Genomic DNA, 15,630 nt, shown 5'->3' with positions numbered 1-15,630 from the left:
TAGTATTTGCTGAAGTATTTACTTAACTGCAAATAATTTTCTAAAGTCCATTTCATGCATTGCATCAGCTGAGAAAGTCCACAGGTATCATTTGGACTAAAGCTTCTTAACTTGGGGGATGTAAGAGGTCCTTGGATGGCCTTGTGGGGTCCATGAACCTTCTGACATGAAAAGCTAAATTTTTTTCCTCTATAAATATGTGCATTTTTTTTTTCTGGGGTGAGGAAGTTTTATTATACCTTTCATCAAAATTTCAAAGGGGTCTGAGGTCCATGAAAAGTTAAAGTCAGTGGTTTGCAGATGAGGTCCGAAGAGGTGGTGCCATTTGCTCAGATTCTCAGAGTTATCTTGTGGCTGAGCTGACCCTGGAGCCCAGGTCTCCTGACTCACATTGGCTTCATAGACAAGAATCACTTATCAATAAATAGCTTAGAGAGGCATTGTACATCTTTTCTAAGGCTAACCAACAGACAAGCCCTTTTTTTTTTTTTTTTTTTTTTTTGTGGTACGCGGGCCTCTCACTGCTGTGGCCTCTCCCGTTGCAGAGCACAGGCTCCGGACGCACAGGCTCAATGGCCATGGCTCACGGGCCCAGCCACTCCACGGCATGTGGGATCTTCCCGGACCGGGGCACGAACCCGCGTCCCCTGCATCGGCAGGTGGATTCTCAACCACTGCGCCACCAAGGAAGCCCAGACAAGCCCTTTTGTTTCAAAGAGCTTGGCATCCCCTAGTTTTCTGGAAAGAGGACATACATTACATCATGGACAGCAAATAAAGGCAAAACTATAGGCTATGTAAAAAGGGTAATGAATGAATCCATTTTTATGGGTGGTTTGAAAGCTTCCCCACTGAGTCTTCCTCAGAACTTTGAACCTGGCAGTTCAAAGTGCTCAATCATTTGCGGCTGTGGTTCTCAGGCTTGTCAAAGGAGGCGAGAAAGCCTTGCTGTAAAAATAGCCTGGAAGCCATCTGTCTGGGGGAGCAATTTTTTTTTTATTGAATTGAGACCCAGCCAATATTTTGCTTGAGGGCTCTGAATTTAAAATCAAATGCAATTAGAAAAATGGAGTGAAATCTCTCTAGTTTCCCCACTTTAACTTTTTTTTGGTTAGAAAATTAGCATATTCAAGTTAAATAGTAATGCCTTCTTTATTATTTCTCACCTTCCCTCCCTCTCATCCTTTCCTCCCTTCCTTACTTCCTTTTTTCCCCACTATTTCACCTCAGGGGTGCCTCTGTATTCTCTAGGGCAAAGTCATGGGCATGGGGCTTAGATCGGGACTCTGGGCTTTCTAGGGTGGCTCCATCTGCCAGCTGTGGGAACCCTGGCAATTCTTGTCACCTCTCTGAAGCTTCTTTTTCTCTTAGGGTTTTTTTTCTTTCTTTCTTTAAGAATTAAAGGAGACAATAAATTTCTACTTTTTGAAAACTATAAAGTGCTATGTGAATTTGAATTGGGGCAGATGGCACATCATTTCTGCTGGAATGAATTCTGGTCCCCAAGATATAATTTGAGCAAGCACTTAACACTCACACAAGCATGGCATGTGCCCTATGAGATGGGCTTTTGGAATAGAGAAATGGCCTTGACTCTCAGCACAAACAAACAAAGAGGAAGTGTCTTGGCAAAAGATAAGGAGGAAGAACGTGTTTTTCCACTATGCCTTGTTGTTCTTTAGATAATATCAACTTCTAGCAGAAGGCCAACCAAAGTTGCAAGAAAAACAAAGAGTCCTGCATGGTCCCTGCTGTTTAAGACTGACCTCTCCATTTCCTTCTTGCTTGTTTGTGATTGGTGGGGCTATTGTCCTTTTAGACTGACTGGTGAGTTATGGATATAAGTCATCTTGAGTAGCTGCCTACTCGGGACACATAAACCAACCCATAGGAAGAAAGAGGTGGAGTTCTTCTAGATGTGTGGGTTCCCCAGCAGCAGAGAACCACCCCAACTTTCTCCTTCCTGGTGGCACTTGGGAAGTCCAGCAACTCCGAGAAGAAGGTAAGCTGAGTGAAGTCTTGAACAGCGCCTCTCATTTAGCAGTCACGTGTTTTTCTCCTTCACCTGATTGTCTTGTGGATTAGAGGTCATAAATATCTTGTTTGACAGACAAGCTAGAAATGTGACTCTTAATTTTAACATTGTCATAACACCAGAAAAAGAGAGAGAGAGACAGAGAGAGAGAGAGAGAGAGATAGAAAGAAAGAAAGAAAGAAAGAAAGAAAGAAAGAAAGAAGAAAGGAAGGAAGGAAGAGAGAAAGAAAGAAAGAAAGAAAGAAAGAAAGAAAGAAAGAAAGAAAGAAAGAAAGAAAGAAAGAAAGAAAAAGAAAGAGGGAGGGAGGGAGGGAGGAAGGGAGGAAGGAAGGAAAGAAGAAAGGAAGGAAGAGAGAGAGAGAAAGAAAGAAAGAAAGAGAGGAAGAAAGGAAGGAAGAAAAAAGGGAGAAAGTAAAACCGAGCAGGATCCTGTGGGGCTCCTGGGCACAGAAGCCTTTCTGTGTTCCCTGTTCCTTGTTCATAGGGAACAGACTCCAGACTCCACGACCTTCTCTGAGTCCCAACGGGCAGATTCAAACAATTGCTAATCAGGGAAGGGAGGAGATACCGAGACAAGGGAGGAGCAGTCAAGAAACAATAGTGCAGCCTTGGGGCAGGGTCCTGGTTCCCCTTCAAGGGATACACATAACAATATCTTTGAGCTCTTCTGCAGAGCTAAAATCGCCAACAACTGGAAGATGTTAACTACTTGAAGGAGCATTCTTCATTCCAGAGAGAAGGTCACAGTTTGATAACCTTGAAAACTACAGAAACATATCAGGAGACCACCTGAGGCCCGGTTAAAGAAATGCAGGCCCTGCCCACACCCTGCTCCTTATCAGCAACCCTGCCCTTGAACTATTGCTATAAAAACTCCTCACCAAATCCTCCGGCATTGGGACACACAGTTTTCAAGGGCAGGAGCCCACTGTGTCCCCCTTTGCCTGGCAAAGCAATAAAGCTATTCTTTTCTACTTTACCCAAAACACTGTCTCCGAGATTCGATTTGGCACTGGTACACAGAGTCTGAGTTTTCAACATCAAAAGAAAGAAGGAGAGAAAGAAAGGGATCAACCTTTACGTTCTAGATGATGTAAGAGCAAAGGTCAAATACTAAGATAAGAACCAAATCCCTTAGGAGGCCAGTGGGAGTGAAGTGAGGACCTACCATCTGCTTAAGGAACTTCTCTGGGGGCTTAAGAAAGTAAACATCTAAGAGGGCTCTAAGATAGTTCCATCTTACCTGATCTTCAGGCCATTTACTGGGCCTCTACTGCTCGCCTGGTCATTTACGTGCTGACTCTGACTGACTGACTTTGTCACAACAGCTTTGCCAAGTTGAGGATATCCACCTCTATTTTTTTATTGGGAAAACAGAACAGAACGGGGTGGTTGGGTGGGGGCAGGAGGATTTGCCCAAGTTCACAAAGTAGTTGGTGGCAGAGTGGGAATCTAACTCAGGTCTGTGCAACTCTGTATCTCATATTCCTTCTACTCTGCAGTCCTCTCTCTCTTGTGAAGAACAAATAGCAAAGTATTACACAATTTCCAACATTTATTTCTGAAATGCTAGAGGCTGGAAGCCCTTGGTAGAAACCTGATGTCCTCCATGGATCATGGACATGGTCTTCTCATCACTGTACCAATAAACACAGAATATGGTGGCAAAATGGAATTTGATTTAAAATCTTGAGCTTACTTTGTTCTGCTTTAGTTTTATCACCTTTAAAATAGGGATATTAATACATATTGAGCATTTCTATTATGATAATTAAGTATCTTGCCAGTCACAGACACTTTGCACAAAAATTCCCTTCTTTGTTTCTTAGGACACAATTGCTACTTACCTCACTTAAGTTCTTTAAGCTTATCTGTCTGCAAGGAAAAGAAGTATGGTGTTACATAAAATATAGTTCATAATGATCAAGATAAAATCATTCTGAGTCCTTAAAAACTCTTTGATTACATTTTCATTGCCAAATTAATAGCCCATAGTCCAGTGTGATATTTATCACTGTTCTATAAAATTAAACCCTGTTTATTTTTCTCATAATTTTCTAAGCAAAAGGAGAAGTTATGAGCCAATATAAAAGGTGGTGACAGAAAGGACATGAATAAACTTGCTTCTCACTTTAAGAGAATTTAAATAACATCATCATTTCTCCTGACATTTGGTTTTCTATGTCAAGTTTCATTAGCACAGAAGGACCTGCTATTATTACCTTCATTTTAAAGCTCTTCATTTTTTGCTTTGAGGGAGTATAAAAGGTTTTAAATGTGAAGTTGTGGTACAGCTGGACCCCAGGAAGGCATGCATGAGAGAAAGGATGCTGATAATTAAAGGAGATCTGAGACAGGAAAAACACAAAACTGCATGATAGGGAAAGAATTCAACATGGCATTTGATAAAGTGGACATCAGACCATTGGAGGGGTCTCAGAAGAAACTCCAAGCCCTTCATTTATATTGACAATTGAGTCAATTAGCCTCACTAAACCTCATTTTTCTCATCTACAAAGTGGCACAGGGATATTCATCTTAGAGGGTTATTGTGACGATTGCTAGAGATAGAAAGGAAAATGTTGGGCATCTAGTGGGCACTATTGTCAGAATGTGCAAAGCCAGATGAGGAGGTTATGAAGGGAGTTGGGTGGGTGACGCGCACATCTGTCCACCTAGGTCTGTCTGTGAAAAGACTGGAACTGAAGAGATGCCAGGAGATTAAGGCTGCAACAACAATCCTAGCTGAAGGCTGTTGATCTAGAGTTATAAAGGTCTGTCTGTAACAGGTAAGATGATCCCAGCAGCACACAGCACTCAGATGCTATACCCTGATCTCAGATCTCCAAGCCAGAAGCAAGTGTACTGAGGTCCCACATTCTTTAACCTGTTTCATCAGTCCATCTGAGATAACACATCTTCACCCTGCCTCCTCCTTTTAATGGGGCAAGTGGAAGATAAAGAGGAACAATTAGAAGTAATAAAGTAGAACAGACACTCATAATATTAATTCTTTTGGGGTTAAATTGAGGCTAATCTCAGTGTTTTTAATGTTTAAGAAACTCTGGCATCTTAGGAATACTGATAGATTGGCCATGTGGCTTCAATTTAAAAGGGGTGATTGATTTTAGACTTGTGATTTTAAGTTAATAAGAGTCAAGCTATGTTCAACTCTATTTGCAAACCATTCAAACTGTTTAAGAGAACTTGAATTTTGCTATATTTATATATTAACTTTATTAGATTTATAAAAATGAAATGCTAAAGTTTTGCTTGTTAGGGTTTAAACCTGCCCTGTCAGCATTAAAGTACTTAAAAAATCAATTACATTTAGTGAATAAAGGTATTTCAAATGTTTAAGGAGATTTAACTGAGTTCCTAAATGTCTTATGTCTTAACCTATGTAATGTAACAAGCAGAGTGACTGTCTCTCTGTTTAGGTAAAAGCACTCCACTTGTGAACCAAGCAATATACTTTATAGATGGAAATTTGAGGCTTCAGGAAAGTTAGCCTTTGGAATTCGTAACTTTAAAAAGTTGGATTATTAAGTGAGAACCCAAGTAATTTTAAGAAGTCCATTCTGTGCACAACAACCGTCCTTGGGCCTTGAAATGCCTGTGGTGACAAGACCCCCACGAGCTGGTTGCTCCCCTCACATGTAAAACGGAGGCCTTGGGCTTTAGGGGGTCTCTTCAATGAAATTTATGAAGACAGGGAGACCTGCACAAAGTGACGGAATGGCGGAGCAGGGTGGACTCTGGCCCCCTTCCCCATCACCACCCTTCCTCTCTGAGAGCACCTTCCCACTCATAAGTCTCCCCATGATCGGCTGCTGGAGATGGCCAGTAAATAAAACATGGTCATTGATTACATAGAAGAAGTTTTCCACATCTTTTCCTGTGCAAAGTAGGTGCTCAGTGTGCATTTGAGGATAATGCCTTTCACTCTAAAAATAGCCCTTCCTGAGCCTCTCTTAGTTTTTGGCTTAGTTTCAAATGAATTGGATTCTGTCATCTCTGAGCGCCATCTCACTCAATAAGTGAAATTTCCTCTCTGAAGCTTCATTTTCCCACCTGTAAAATGGGTAAATGCAAACAGAAATAAAGAGGATTGAGTAAGGTTCTCATGAAATAATATATGTGAAAGCTATTTGGAAAAAATAACACCTTACATCTGCAGAACACTTTTAACAGTCACACCCTCTTTTAACTTAAACTTTTTGTTCTGACCTAATTGTAGGTCTCATGCAGTTGTAGGAAATAATACAGAGACATCCCATGTGCCCTTAACCCAGTTTCCCACAAAGGCAACATCTTGCAAAACTATGATGATAATAAAGTTTACACTTTAAAATCAATAGTTTCCATTCATGAGTGTGAATTTGTCTACCTTCTTTGTAATCCATACTTTCTCTCTTTTTATGGTTTCTTGATATGTATAATGATTTTTTCCACCACCCAAATCATCAGAATATGCATTTTTGCCACTAAGGTTGCTTGAACTGATGCAACGTCAGCATTACTAGTTGAAAAGGTAAAACCTTAGTTAGGCAAGTGAGTGTTTTGTTGGTAAAATATCACACACTTTATTTAAATTTTGGCTGAATCCCCCACCTTGGGCCACTGAATTTGCTGAAGTTTAAAGGAAATTTCATGGCTCGATGACCAGTCTGCAGTTCTATGTCCTCATCAGAAAATTAAGGTTTGTAGCATTGCTTTTTGCACAGCGCTGAGGACTCTAAAGTGGGCCATGTGTAGCTAGACCTACAGCAAATGATGATTGCTCTCATGATTTCTCAGGGTGAGTTTTATTTGGTGCATGGACCATGGTATTCAAATTACAATGGATACATAGTTGGAAACTTTTTTTTTCTTCTTTCTAATTATGTCAAGGAGACAGTTTCCATGTGGCAGTTAGTATATCCTAAACATCACTCTAACTTTACTTTTCTTCCCTTCTAACAGAGAAAACCTCCCCCAGGCTGAAAGTTTTGCTCTGAAATTATGTTGTGGTTGTTTATGGTGATGATATGTTTCCCTTCTAAATACATCTATTTAAGTAAAAAAAAAAAAATAAGCTGACAAAATATATAAAGTACATCATAATAATGACCCATAAGTGGTTGAGAATGTCTAACCAACATTCCCCAAATGTCAACATTCTCTCCTAGTTTCAAGTTGTCAATGAATGTTCTAAATGGCATTTTCCTTAACTGAGGTGCTTCAATTCAGCAATTGTTTTGTGAAGTCAAGACTTAGCTATAAAATAGAGAAGGGCAGAGCTGGCAGAGACCAATGGGGACTGAAACACAATAGCGGGGACCACCACTGTCATCCACAGTGAGCACGGCCAATTGTAAGGCTGCAGCTGTCTTCACTGATGCAGTTGATCCCTGGACGTAAATCACAGCCTCCCAGGGAGGGCCTAGGGAGCAGCTGTTAGGAAGGCAGCGGGCACTATTCTTCCTGCGTTGGCCAAAGAAGCTCAGATCTCCAATCTTCTTTCTGTTTTCATGGAAAGTGAACCTTACAGCAGCCTCACGTGGTCATTCACATGTGGTCATTAGTAACGGCCATCTGACTACCTAGATGGGCTAAACTAAAAATGAATTGAAACCTCTCTTAAAGCAAAGCTCTCAGTTTCTTCGTTGGCAAATATTTTCTCCCATTCTGTGGGTTGTCTTTTTGTTTCGTTTATGGTTTCCTTTGTTGTGCAAAAGCTTTTAAGTTTAATTAGATTGCATTTTTAAAATTTTTCTTTCTATTTTCATTTCTCTAGCAGGTGGATTAATCTCCAACATATACAAACAACTCATGCAGCTCAATAACAAAAAAAACAAACAACCCAATCAAAAAAATGGGTGGAAGATCTAAACAGACATTTCTCCAAAGAAGACATACACATGGCCAAAAGGCACATGAAAAGATGCTCAGTATCTCTAATTAGTAGAGAAATGCAAATCAAAACTACAATGAGGTATCACCTCACACCAGTCAGAATGGCATCATGAAAATATGTACAAACAATAAATGCTGTAAAGGGTGTGGAGAAAAGGGAACCCTTCTACACTGTTGGTAGGAATGTAAATTGGTACAGCTACTATGTAGAACAGTAAGGAGGTTCCTTATAAACACTAAAAATAGAGCTACCATATGACCCAGCATTCCCACTCCTGGGCATATTCCCAGAGAAAATCATAATTCGAAAAGATACATGCATCCCAATGTTCATTGCAGCACTATTTACAATAGCCAGGACATGGAAGCAACCTAAATGTCCATTGACAGAGGAATGGATAGAGACGATGTGGTACATATATACAATGGAATATCACTCAGCCATTAAAAACAACGAATTAATGCCATTGGAAGCAATGTGGATGGGTTTAGAGATGGTCATACTGAGTGAAGTAAGTCAGACAGAGAAAGACAAATATCATATGATATTGCTTATATGTGGAATCTAAAAAACATGGTGCAAATGAACTTATTTACAAAACAAAAATAGAGTCACAGATGTAGAAAACAATCTTATGGTTACCAGAGGGGAAAGGGGGGAAGAGAGATAAATTAGGAGCTTGGGATTGACATATATACACTACTGTATATAAAATATATAACTAATAAGGACCTACTGTATAGCACAGGGAACTCTACTCAATACTCTGTAATGATCTGTATGGGAAAATAATCTAAAAAAAGAGTTGATATAGGTATATGTATAACTGATTCACTTTGCTGTACAGCAGAAAGCAACACAACATTGTAAATAAATTATATGCCAATAAAAATTAAACAATAAAATAAAATAGAATAAAGCAAAGCTCTCTTAGTCTTCGTGGCATTCTCAGTGTCTTGCACTGGGCTTTGCATGTTTTTGCCCTCTCAACAGTCATATACCAACCCTATAACTTTGACCGAGTCACCTAACTTCTCTGAATCTTAATGACATTTTGTGCCCAGTGGGTAGGGAAGTGATTTTTACCAGGTTCTTATTATATGCCTCTACTGGGCTGGGCACTTTGGCCTTTCCAAGCCTTAGAAAATCATACTTTATTGGGCTGCAGAAAAGATTCAATGAGATGAAATGTAACTATCCTCTGGTGAAGAGACCCAGCACAGCTCTCATCACATCTAAGAATGATTAAACACTGTAAACCACAACTAGAGACACTGCAAAGTTACAAAACACGAAAGTCTAAAGATTCCAGCACCACTGACATGGCTGACAGTAGGCTGGTGTGATCCAGACAGCAGAGGGGCTCATCTGGAAATCTGGAGAGTATTATTTTAGACATTAGAAGCTTGGACACAGACAGGTAAGGCCTAAGCACCTTCGAAGCTTGAGTGGCAGAAATATCCCTAGAATCTGGGTCCCTCTGGGCGCCTAGCCCTGGATGTACATCAGATTCATCTGGGGAGCTTTGAAAAATACTAATGCCCTATAGTGATGCTCTCAATTAAAACAGATCCTGGAGAACAGTAATTTTTAAAAAGTTTACCTAATTATTTCAATGTAAAGCCAGGATGAGAAACATTGCCCTAGAATCTATAGCTTCTATTTCAAGACAAAATAGGGTTATGGGTGCCTAATTCTGTCGGGTACAGATGGGAGATGCTGTTTAAGTGTTTTTCTTTCTTCTTTCCTATGCTGTGACAGATATTATCCTAGTACTTTAGAAAAATCACATACCTCCTTACCACAATTCTATCTCATGGGGCTGGTTATTTTCTTTTTACCAATAAGGAAAGCAGGACTCAGAACTGTTTAAGAGCTTCCTGAAATTTTACAGCCAGAAGTGGCTCAGCAGGGATCCAAACCCCGTCCTGCTGGGTTCCCACATCCTACTCTTTCCAATGTAAAGAAACAGAAAGAAAATAAAAATCCTCTCTTCTCCACACTGAACAACCTCATCATCTTTGATATTTATTCATCCTATTTTCTTTTTTTTTTTTTTTTGCAGTACGCGGGTCTCTCACTGTTGTGGCCTCTCCCGTTGTGGAGCACAGGCTCCGGACGCACAGGCTCAGTGGCCATGGCTTACGGGCCCAGCCGCTCTGCGACATGTGGGATCTTCCTGGACAGGGGCACGAACCCGTGTCCCCTGCATCGGCAGGCGGACTCTCAACCACTGCGCCACCAGGGAAGCCCCATCTTATTTTCTATCTCCTTCTCTGAGTTTGGGCCAGTTCTTGTCATATTAGACGACTTGGTCAGGAATTTTAGGGACAATGCATTTCACATTTCCAATTCAGATGATGTTCTATTACTGTTGTTGTTTCCAAGACACTCATTCTTTGAAAACAGAAATCAAAAGAGAGGAAATCTGGTGACTCTTGGTCTGGCTCAGACCCTCTGGAAACTGCCTCGCGGGGTTCTAGGACATATGCATACTGCAGTGAGTTAACCCCTCCTTTTGAGGTCAAAGGGACAGACTTCTTTCCAAATATATTATATGCGGTGGCAAAGGCACCAATAGAAAATGGCTGAAGGTAGTAACTGTAACACATGTTGGTAATAAATATGTGCTAGGCAGGTACTGATAAGCACTTGATAGAAATCATCTTATTTAATTCTCACATTAGCCCAGGAGGTAGGCAGTAGGCATTATTCTTAACCTCACTTTACTGCTGAGAAAAGCCTTGGGCTTAGAGAAGCAAGTCATATGCCTTGGGGCAGAGTTTCCCAGTCTCTGGCCCACTGACCTTTTGGGTCTCATTACTCTTTGTTCTGGGGGAGTTCAGCACACTGCAGGGTGTTTGGCGGCATTCCTGGCCTCTACCCACTAGATACATCCCCAGCACTCAAGCTGTCACGACAAAATGTCTCCAGACACTATGAACTCCCCTGGGAGCAAAGACATTTCCACCCCCCCCCCCCCCCCCCGCTGCCCTTCCTCTGCTAGTTTATAAGAAGGAGAACCTGCGTTTCGAGATGGGGACAGGGGAGAGAGGAAATTGCACGAGGAAGAGCAGGAGAGGTTTCTGCATGGAAGATGTATGTTTGTGTGGGCTTCTAAAGGACAGAAAGGGAAGAGGCATTTGCCAAAAAAACTAAGGGGGAAATGGCATTTTCGGCTGTTTTACGTTCCGCCATCAGAACCAGTGATGAAAGGGTTTTCCACAGAAGTGCCAAATGTGCCTGATATTTTGAATTTCTGTATGCACGAGAAATGCTCACGGACGAAATAGTGCCCTGCACCTCACCGGCTGATCCAAGATCGCAGTCAGAAAGCATCACTCACTCTGGGCAGCAACATGAGGGAAACACCAGTCTCTGTTTTGACTTCTAAAATAAGGTAATTTTGGAAATGTAAACTCTCTCAGGGAAAAGAAAAAGAGGTCCTTTCGTGTTTGTGACATTTTTTGATCAGAGCTGGCTGCTCGGCTGCCCGGTGCCCCATACATTTGGGAGCGGGGCTCTGGCATCAGCACTTAATACCAGAGGGTTGGATTTTTTATATTTCTTTGTCAAAAAGGCAATCATGTTTTTGACAAATGGGTTTTCACGTGCGCGGTTATACTTCTCCGGCCTGGGAGATGGGAAGCTGCGTGCCGATATTGGTCCTCATACAGTCTGAACCCCTTTCAGTTCCGGCAATGATAACATTTTCTTTAATAACTAATTCACATCGTAAGTGAGCCATTCTTCCAGTAACTGATTTTATTACAAAGAAGGTGTATTTTCCATTAAGGAGTCAAACTACAGGTTTCTGAGGTGCTTTCCCTCAAGGTATGGGATGGCTGTCCCCACCACGTTGGGCAGCCCATTTAGAGAGGCGACTGGTTTGTTTATTGTTGCTCTCTTCCCCCTGCCCACCCGTTCCCTGGTCATCTCACCACCAGCAACAGCAAGACTCTCACCTGGACTCTCTCTGGACTTCTTCAAAGGTGCACCTCTGAGGGAAGAGTGGCTTGCTGCTCGCCGGCTCAGGGGGCAGGGGCTGGTACTTCTTTGGAAGAGTGATGGGCGGCCTGTGTGAAGAGTCACAGTGGGGACCTGAGAAGGTTTGCTGCACAGATGGCTCCTCAGACCTGGAATTCACACAGCCCTGCCCGCTGTGCCCTCAGCTTTGGGCTGGAAACATCAGTTTTGGGGGCGGGGGGTGGCAGCTCTCTACAGGGAGCTTCGAATGTCAGAATACTCATTCTTCTAAGCAGCTTAAATCTCTCTCCTTGCAGCTTGCCCTTTGGTCTGGTTCAATTTTTTAGAGTGTTATGTACTTTTCTATAGGGTGTCATAGCTTTATCAATCTGCCATCTGTTGAAGTTTGAGGAGGCCTGGAGTAAAAATATGATTACAGCCTTTCCTTTGCTCCAGACTAGAAGACATGAGCTTTTGAATCTCCCCAAAGAAATAGGAAAATGTTCCAAAGTCAATGGGTGCCTCACTCACCCATTTATTCACCCATGCCCTCACTCATTCACAAAGTGTATTGGGCACTGTTGGTAGATGCTGGAGATGCAGAAAGGAAAAAGACACAGTCCTTGGCTCAAGATGCTTCCCTCTGGGAGGGCAGAGAGAGAAGTGGTGAGAAGATGACCAGCCAGGGAAGTAAGTGCTGTGATGGAGGTCCTCACGGGCCCAAGCAGAACAACAGAGTGACTAACTCAGAGCCTAAGAAATCAAGTCTGTTGGTTTTGCCTCCATATATATAAGTATAATAATATTTGCATTTGTATATGTATTATCTATATAAATATATATATATACTTATATGTTTATATACTTAGGTACTCTAGGTCCCTTGAAGGCATTTCCCAGTGCCAGGACTCTCTGGCAGATTTCTGTACTAAAAGGAAGGAGAGATTTCTGTACTAAACAAAGGGAAAGAAACAGGAAGCAGGGAAGCAAGGCATTCACTAAAGATCGATAAGTGGAGGTAGATTGAATAGATGACTGTGAATGAATGAATGATTAAATGGATGAATGAGGCTTATTTAATCTTGTTAATTGACCAACTCATTAGCTTTCAGTATCAGATGTTTGTGTTTCTCTTTCTCAAATTATAGAACTAATCATTTAAGTATATAGCAAAACAAAGTTCTATTTTCAGTGTCTTACCGAGGAGGTGGTAAAGGAGTCTGCAAAAGGAAAGAGAATCAGAAATTAAAGTCCTGGTTCTTTGAGCAGAGCTAAATGGTTAGTGATTTTTTGGTTTACAGGTAGACATGACAAATCCCAACCAAACTTCTAGGATATATATTTCAAGTGCCACCTAAGCTTTCACATTGTCCATATTCCTATGCTTCTAAAACAAAGGGTGGGTAACAAATGCATTTCAATGCTTTTTCTTACCTTGTTTCCCTTTGTGGGTTTGTCTCCTAAAACATAAGAAGGAACATCAGTGAGTTTATGGAAAATGTCAACAAGCTATTTTCACATATGGTTAAATAGAAATCTTTCCTCTTTGAATAATTTTGGTGATAACGCCAATGAACGTTTGTTGAGCTCTTATTAGATACCCAGCACCATGCTAAATATTTTAGTTATGTGACCTCATTCAATCCTTGCCTTTGTTCTTGATGCAGAAACTGGGGTGTGGGGAAGTTAAGTACCTCACCTCCAGTCCCCCAGTTAGTAAATTGTAGAATGAAGATTTCATGGCATGTGGTGTGACCCCTAAGGTCCTCTCTTAACCATTAACTCTTGATTAACATTCTTTTATATATACAGTCATCTTATTAATTCAAGTCCCTGCCTCACACCTTCATCGGACATTTCCAAGCAGAGGAAAATAGCATCACAAAATTTTCCAGATGGAAGGGTTTTCTAAGACGCCAGAAAACAACTGTTTTATTTTATGAATGATAAAGTTAAGGACAAACTCGGTAGGACAATTGCCCAAGACCACCCAATCCTAGAACAGCCTGAATGAGGCCCGGAAAGGATTTTCCCAGCTTCTAGGTAGTTTTATTTCCACAATTCAATTCTACTCAAAGACAGTTACTGAGCTGCTACTCTGAACTGTGCACAGGACCAGGCACTAGGGATAAAAAAGACAAATACAACACGATCCTTCTCCTCAAGGTGTTTACAGTTGTTCTGTTTACAGGCCAAGTTCCAGGTTCTGGGGACATAATTGGAAAGGTGAGAGGCACTGTCCCTGCTGCCATAGGGCTTATAACTAAGAGGGTAGACATGCACTGAAAACACTATTAAAATCGTGATGATATTTTCAAGAAGAGAAGGGCATGGTATTGAAGGAACACACAGGAGACTTCAGTTAGTCTGGGGTGTCAGAAAAAGCTCTTTGAGGAAGCAATGCTCACTTATCTGTAAAAATGGATGTGACCTCATAAATGCTGCTTTATAGGGGGTGGGAGGAGTCAGTGAGACAATGTCTGTATCTTATTGTAGGAGACTTAAAACTCAACTGAGCACTGGCTGAGCCTCCTTTCCTTATTTGTGAGACAACAAGGTTGGATTAAATCTGTGTTTTTTAACTTTGCTATGAAGAGTCCATTGTCGTCCCCCTGAGGACTCCCAAGGAAACTGCAGGACTGCAGGATGGGGCGGCTGGTTTCTAGTTCATCACCCCATGTCACTGGCGGGACTCTACCTCCACTCACTTCCCACTGGATCTCCTCTTAAGATTTCTTTTGGGGAAAGGTCCAGCTGGCCAAAAACAGCACAACACAACATATACTGTCCTGGATGATTTTAAGGGTTCTTCCAGGTCTAAAAATAACTACTTCATTGAACAAAATTACCATTCTCCCTATTTTGTTCTTGGAAAACACTTTTAAACAGATAGGATAGACTTCTCTGCATGAATTCAAACACTGATGGAAGACATGAATCGTAGATGTTCCAGGCATTGTAAAAACACAAAATATGACCCAGAACGTATTTCAACAACTGTGGCCACCTAGTTAATGTTAGATCTTTGGTTATTTCAATGATATTACTAAAAAACTTAGGCCACAGGATGCTTCTTTAAGGCATGAAATTAGAAAACAAAACTAACTTGCCCTCATTTTATTGTGCATTGGCTTCAGCAGTAGAGCTCCCTGTGGAACTACCTTATGGCTTATTCTGATGACTTTCCCTGTGAAGCTAGATGTTGGCTGTCTAAGACATCTTTTTTCATAGCTACCACTATAACTATTGGGGATCAATTCAATTCACTGGAAAAAAAATTCAATAAAAAGACTGAGCATCTGGAATTCAATAGGAACATTCCATTTATTGCTTCAGAGATATGTATCCCATTTGCTTCAGTGACTGTGAGTTTAGAAAAGGACATCTATCTTGCTTTTATTCATTTACTTATTATTGAGGCTGTAGTATATGTCAGGCATGGATTCATTTTTAATACATTTATTGATGTAGGTTTTGGGGAATATAATGTCAAAAAAAGTTGCTATTCTCATGTAAACTTACATTCCAGGGGTAGGAGATAGAAAAGAAATAAACAAAAGTATATGATGTCAGGTGATGACAGGTGCTACAAAGAAAAATGAAGTAGGGTGAGTGAGAGATGGCGGATGGGGCTACTATTTTTCAAACAGACCCCAGGAGGCCTTTGTGGATAGGTGATGAGAACAGAGGCTTGAAGAAAGTGAGGGAACACACCATATGAACACCTGGG

The 15,630-nt window shown here is 41.2% G+C and overlaps 1 protein-coding gene across 1 annotated transcript in view; it reads right to left on the bottom strand.

The window, feature by feature from the left end:
* The window catches only part of CLNK (cytokine dependent hematopoietic cell linker), a gene marked incomplete at its 5' end in the record, with an annotated part of 100,897 nt that overhangs the window by 31,591 nt on the left and 53,676 nt on the right, over positions 1-15,630 (bottom strand). Inside the window, 4 exons of the mRNA XM_060147054.1 lie at positions 3,883-3,910; positions 11,900-12,010; positions 13,101-13,120; positions 13,335-13,360. Coding sequence (XP_060003037.1) covers positions 3,883-3,910; positions 11,900-12,010; positions 13,101-13,120; positions 13,335-13,360 — 185 coding nt within the window. The remainder of the gene's footprint in view (positions 1-3,882; positions 3,911-11,899; positions 12,011-13,100; positions 13,121-13,334; positions 13,361-15,630) is intronic.

Source organism: Lagenorhynchus albirostris, chromosome 4 (genome assembly GCF_949774975.1).
Source record: "Lagenorhynchus albirostris chromosome 4, mLagAlb1.1, whole genome shotgun sequence".
NCBI classification, from domain to species: Eukaryota; Metazoa; Chordata; class Mammalia; order Artiodactyla; family Delphinidae; genus Lagenorhynchus; species Lagenorhynchus albirostris.
This window is presented reverse-complemented; position numbering and strand designations above follow the sequence as displayed.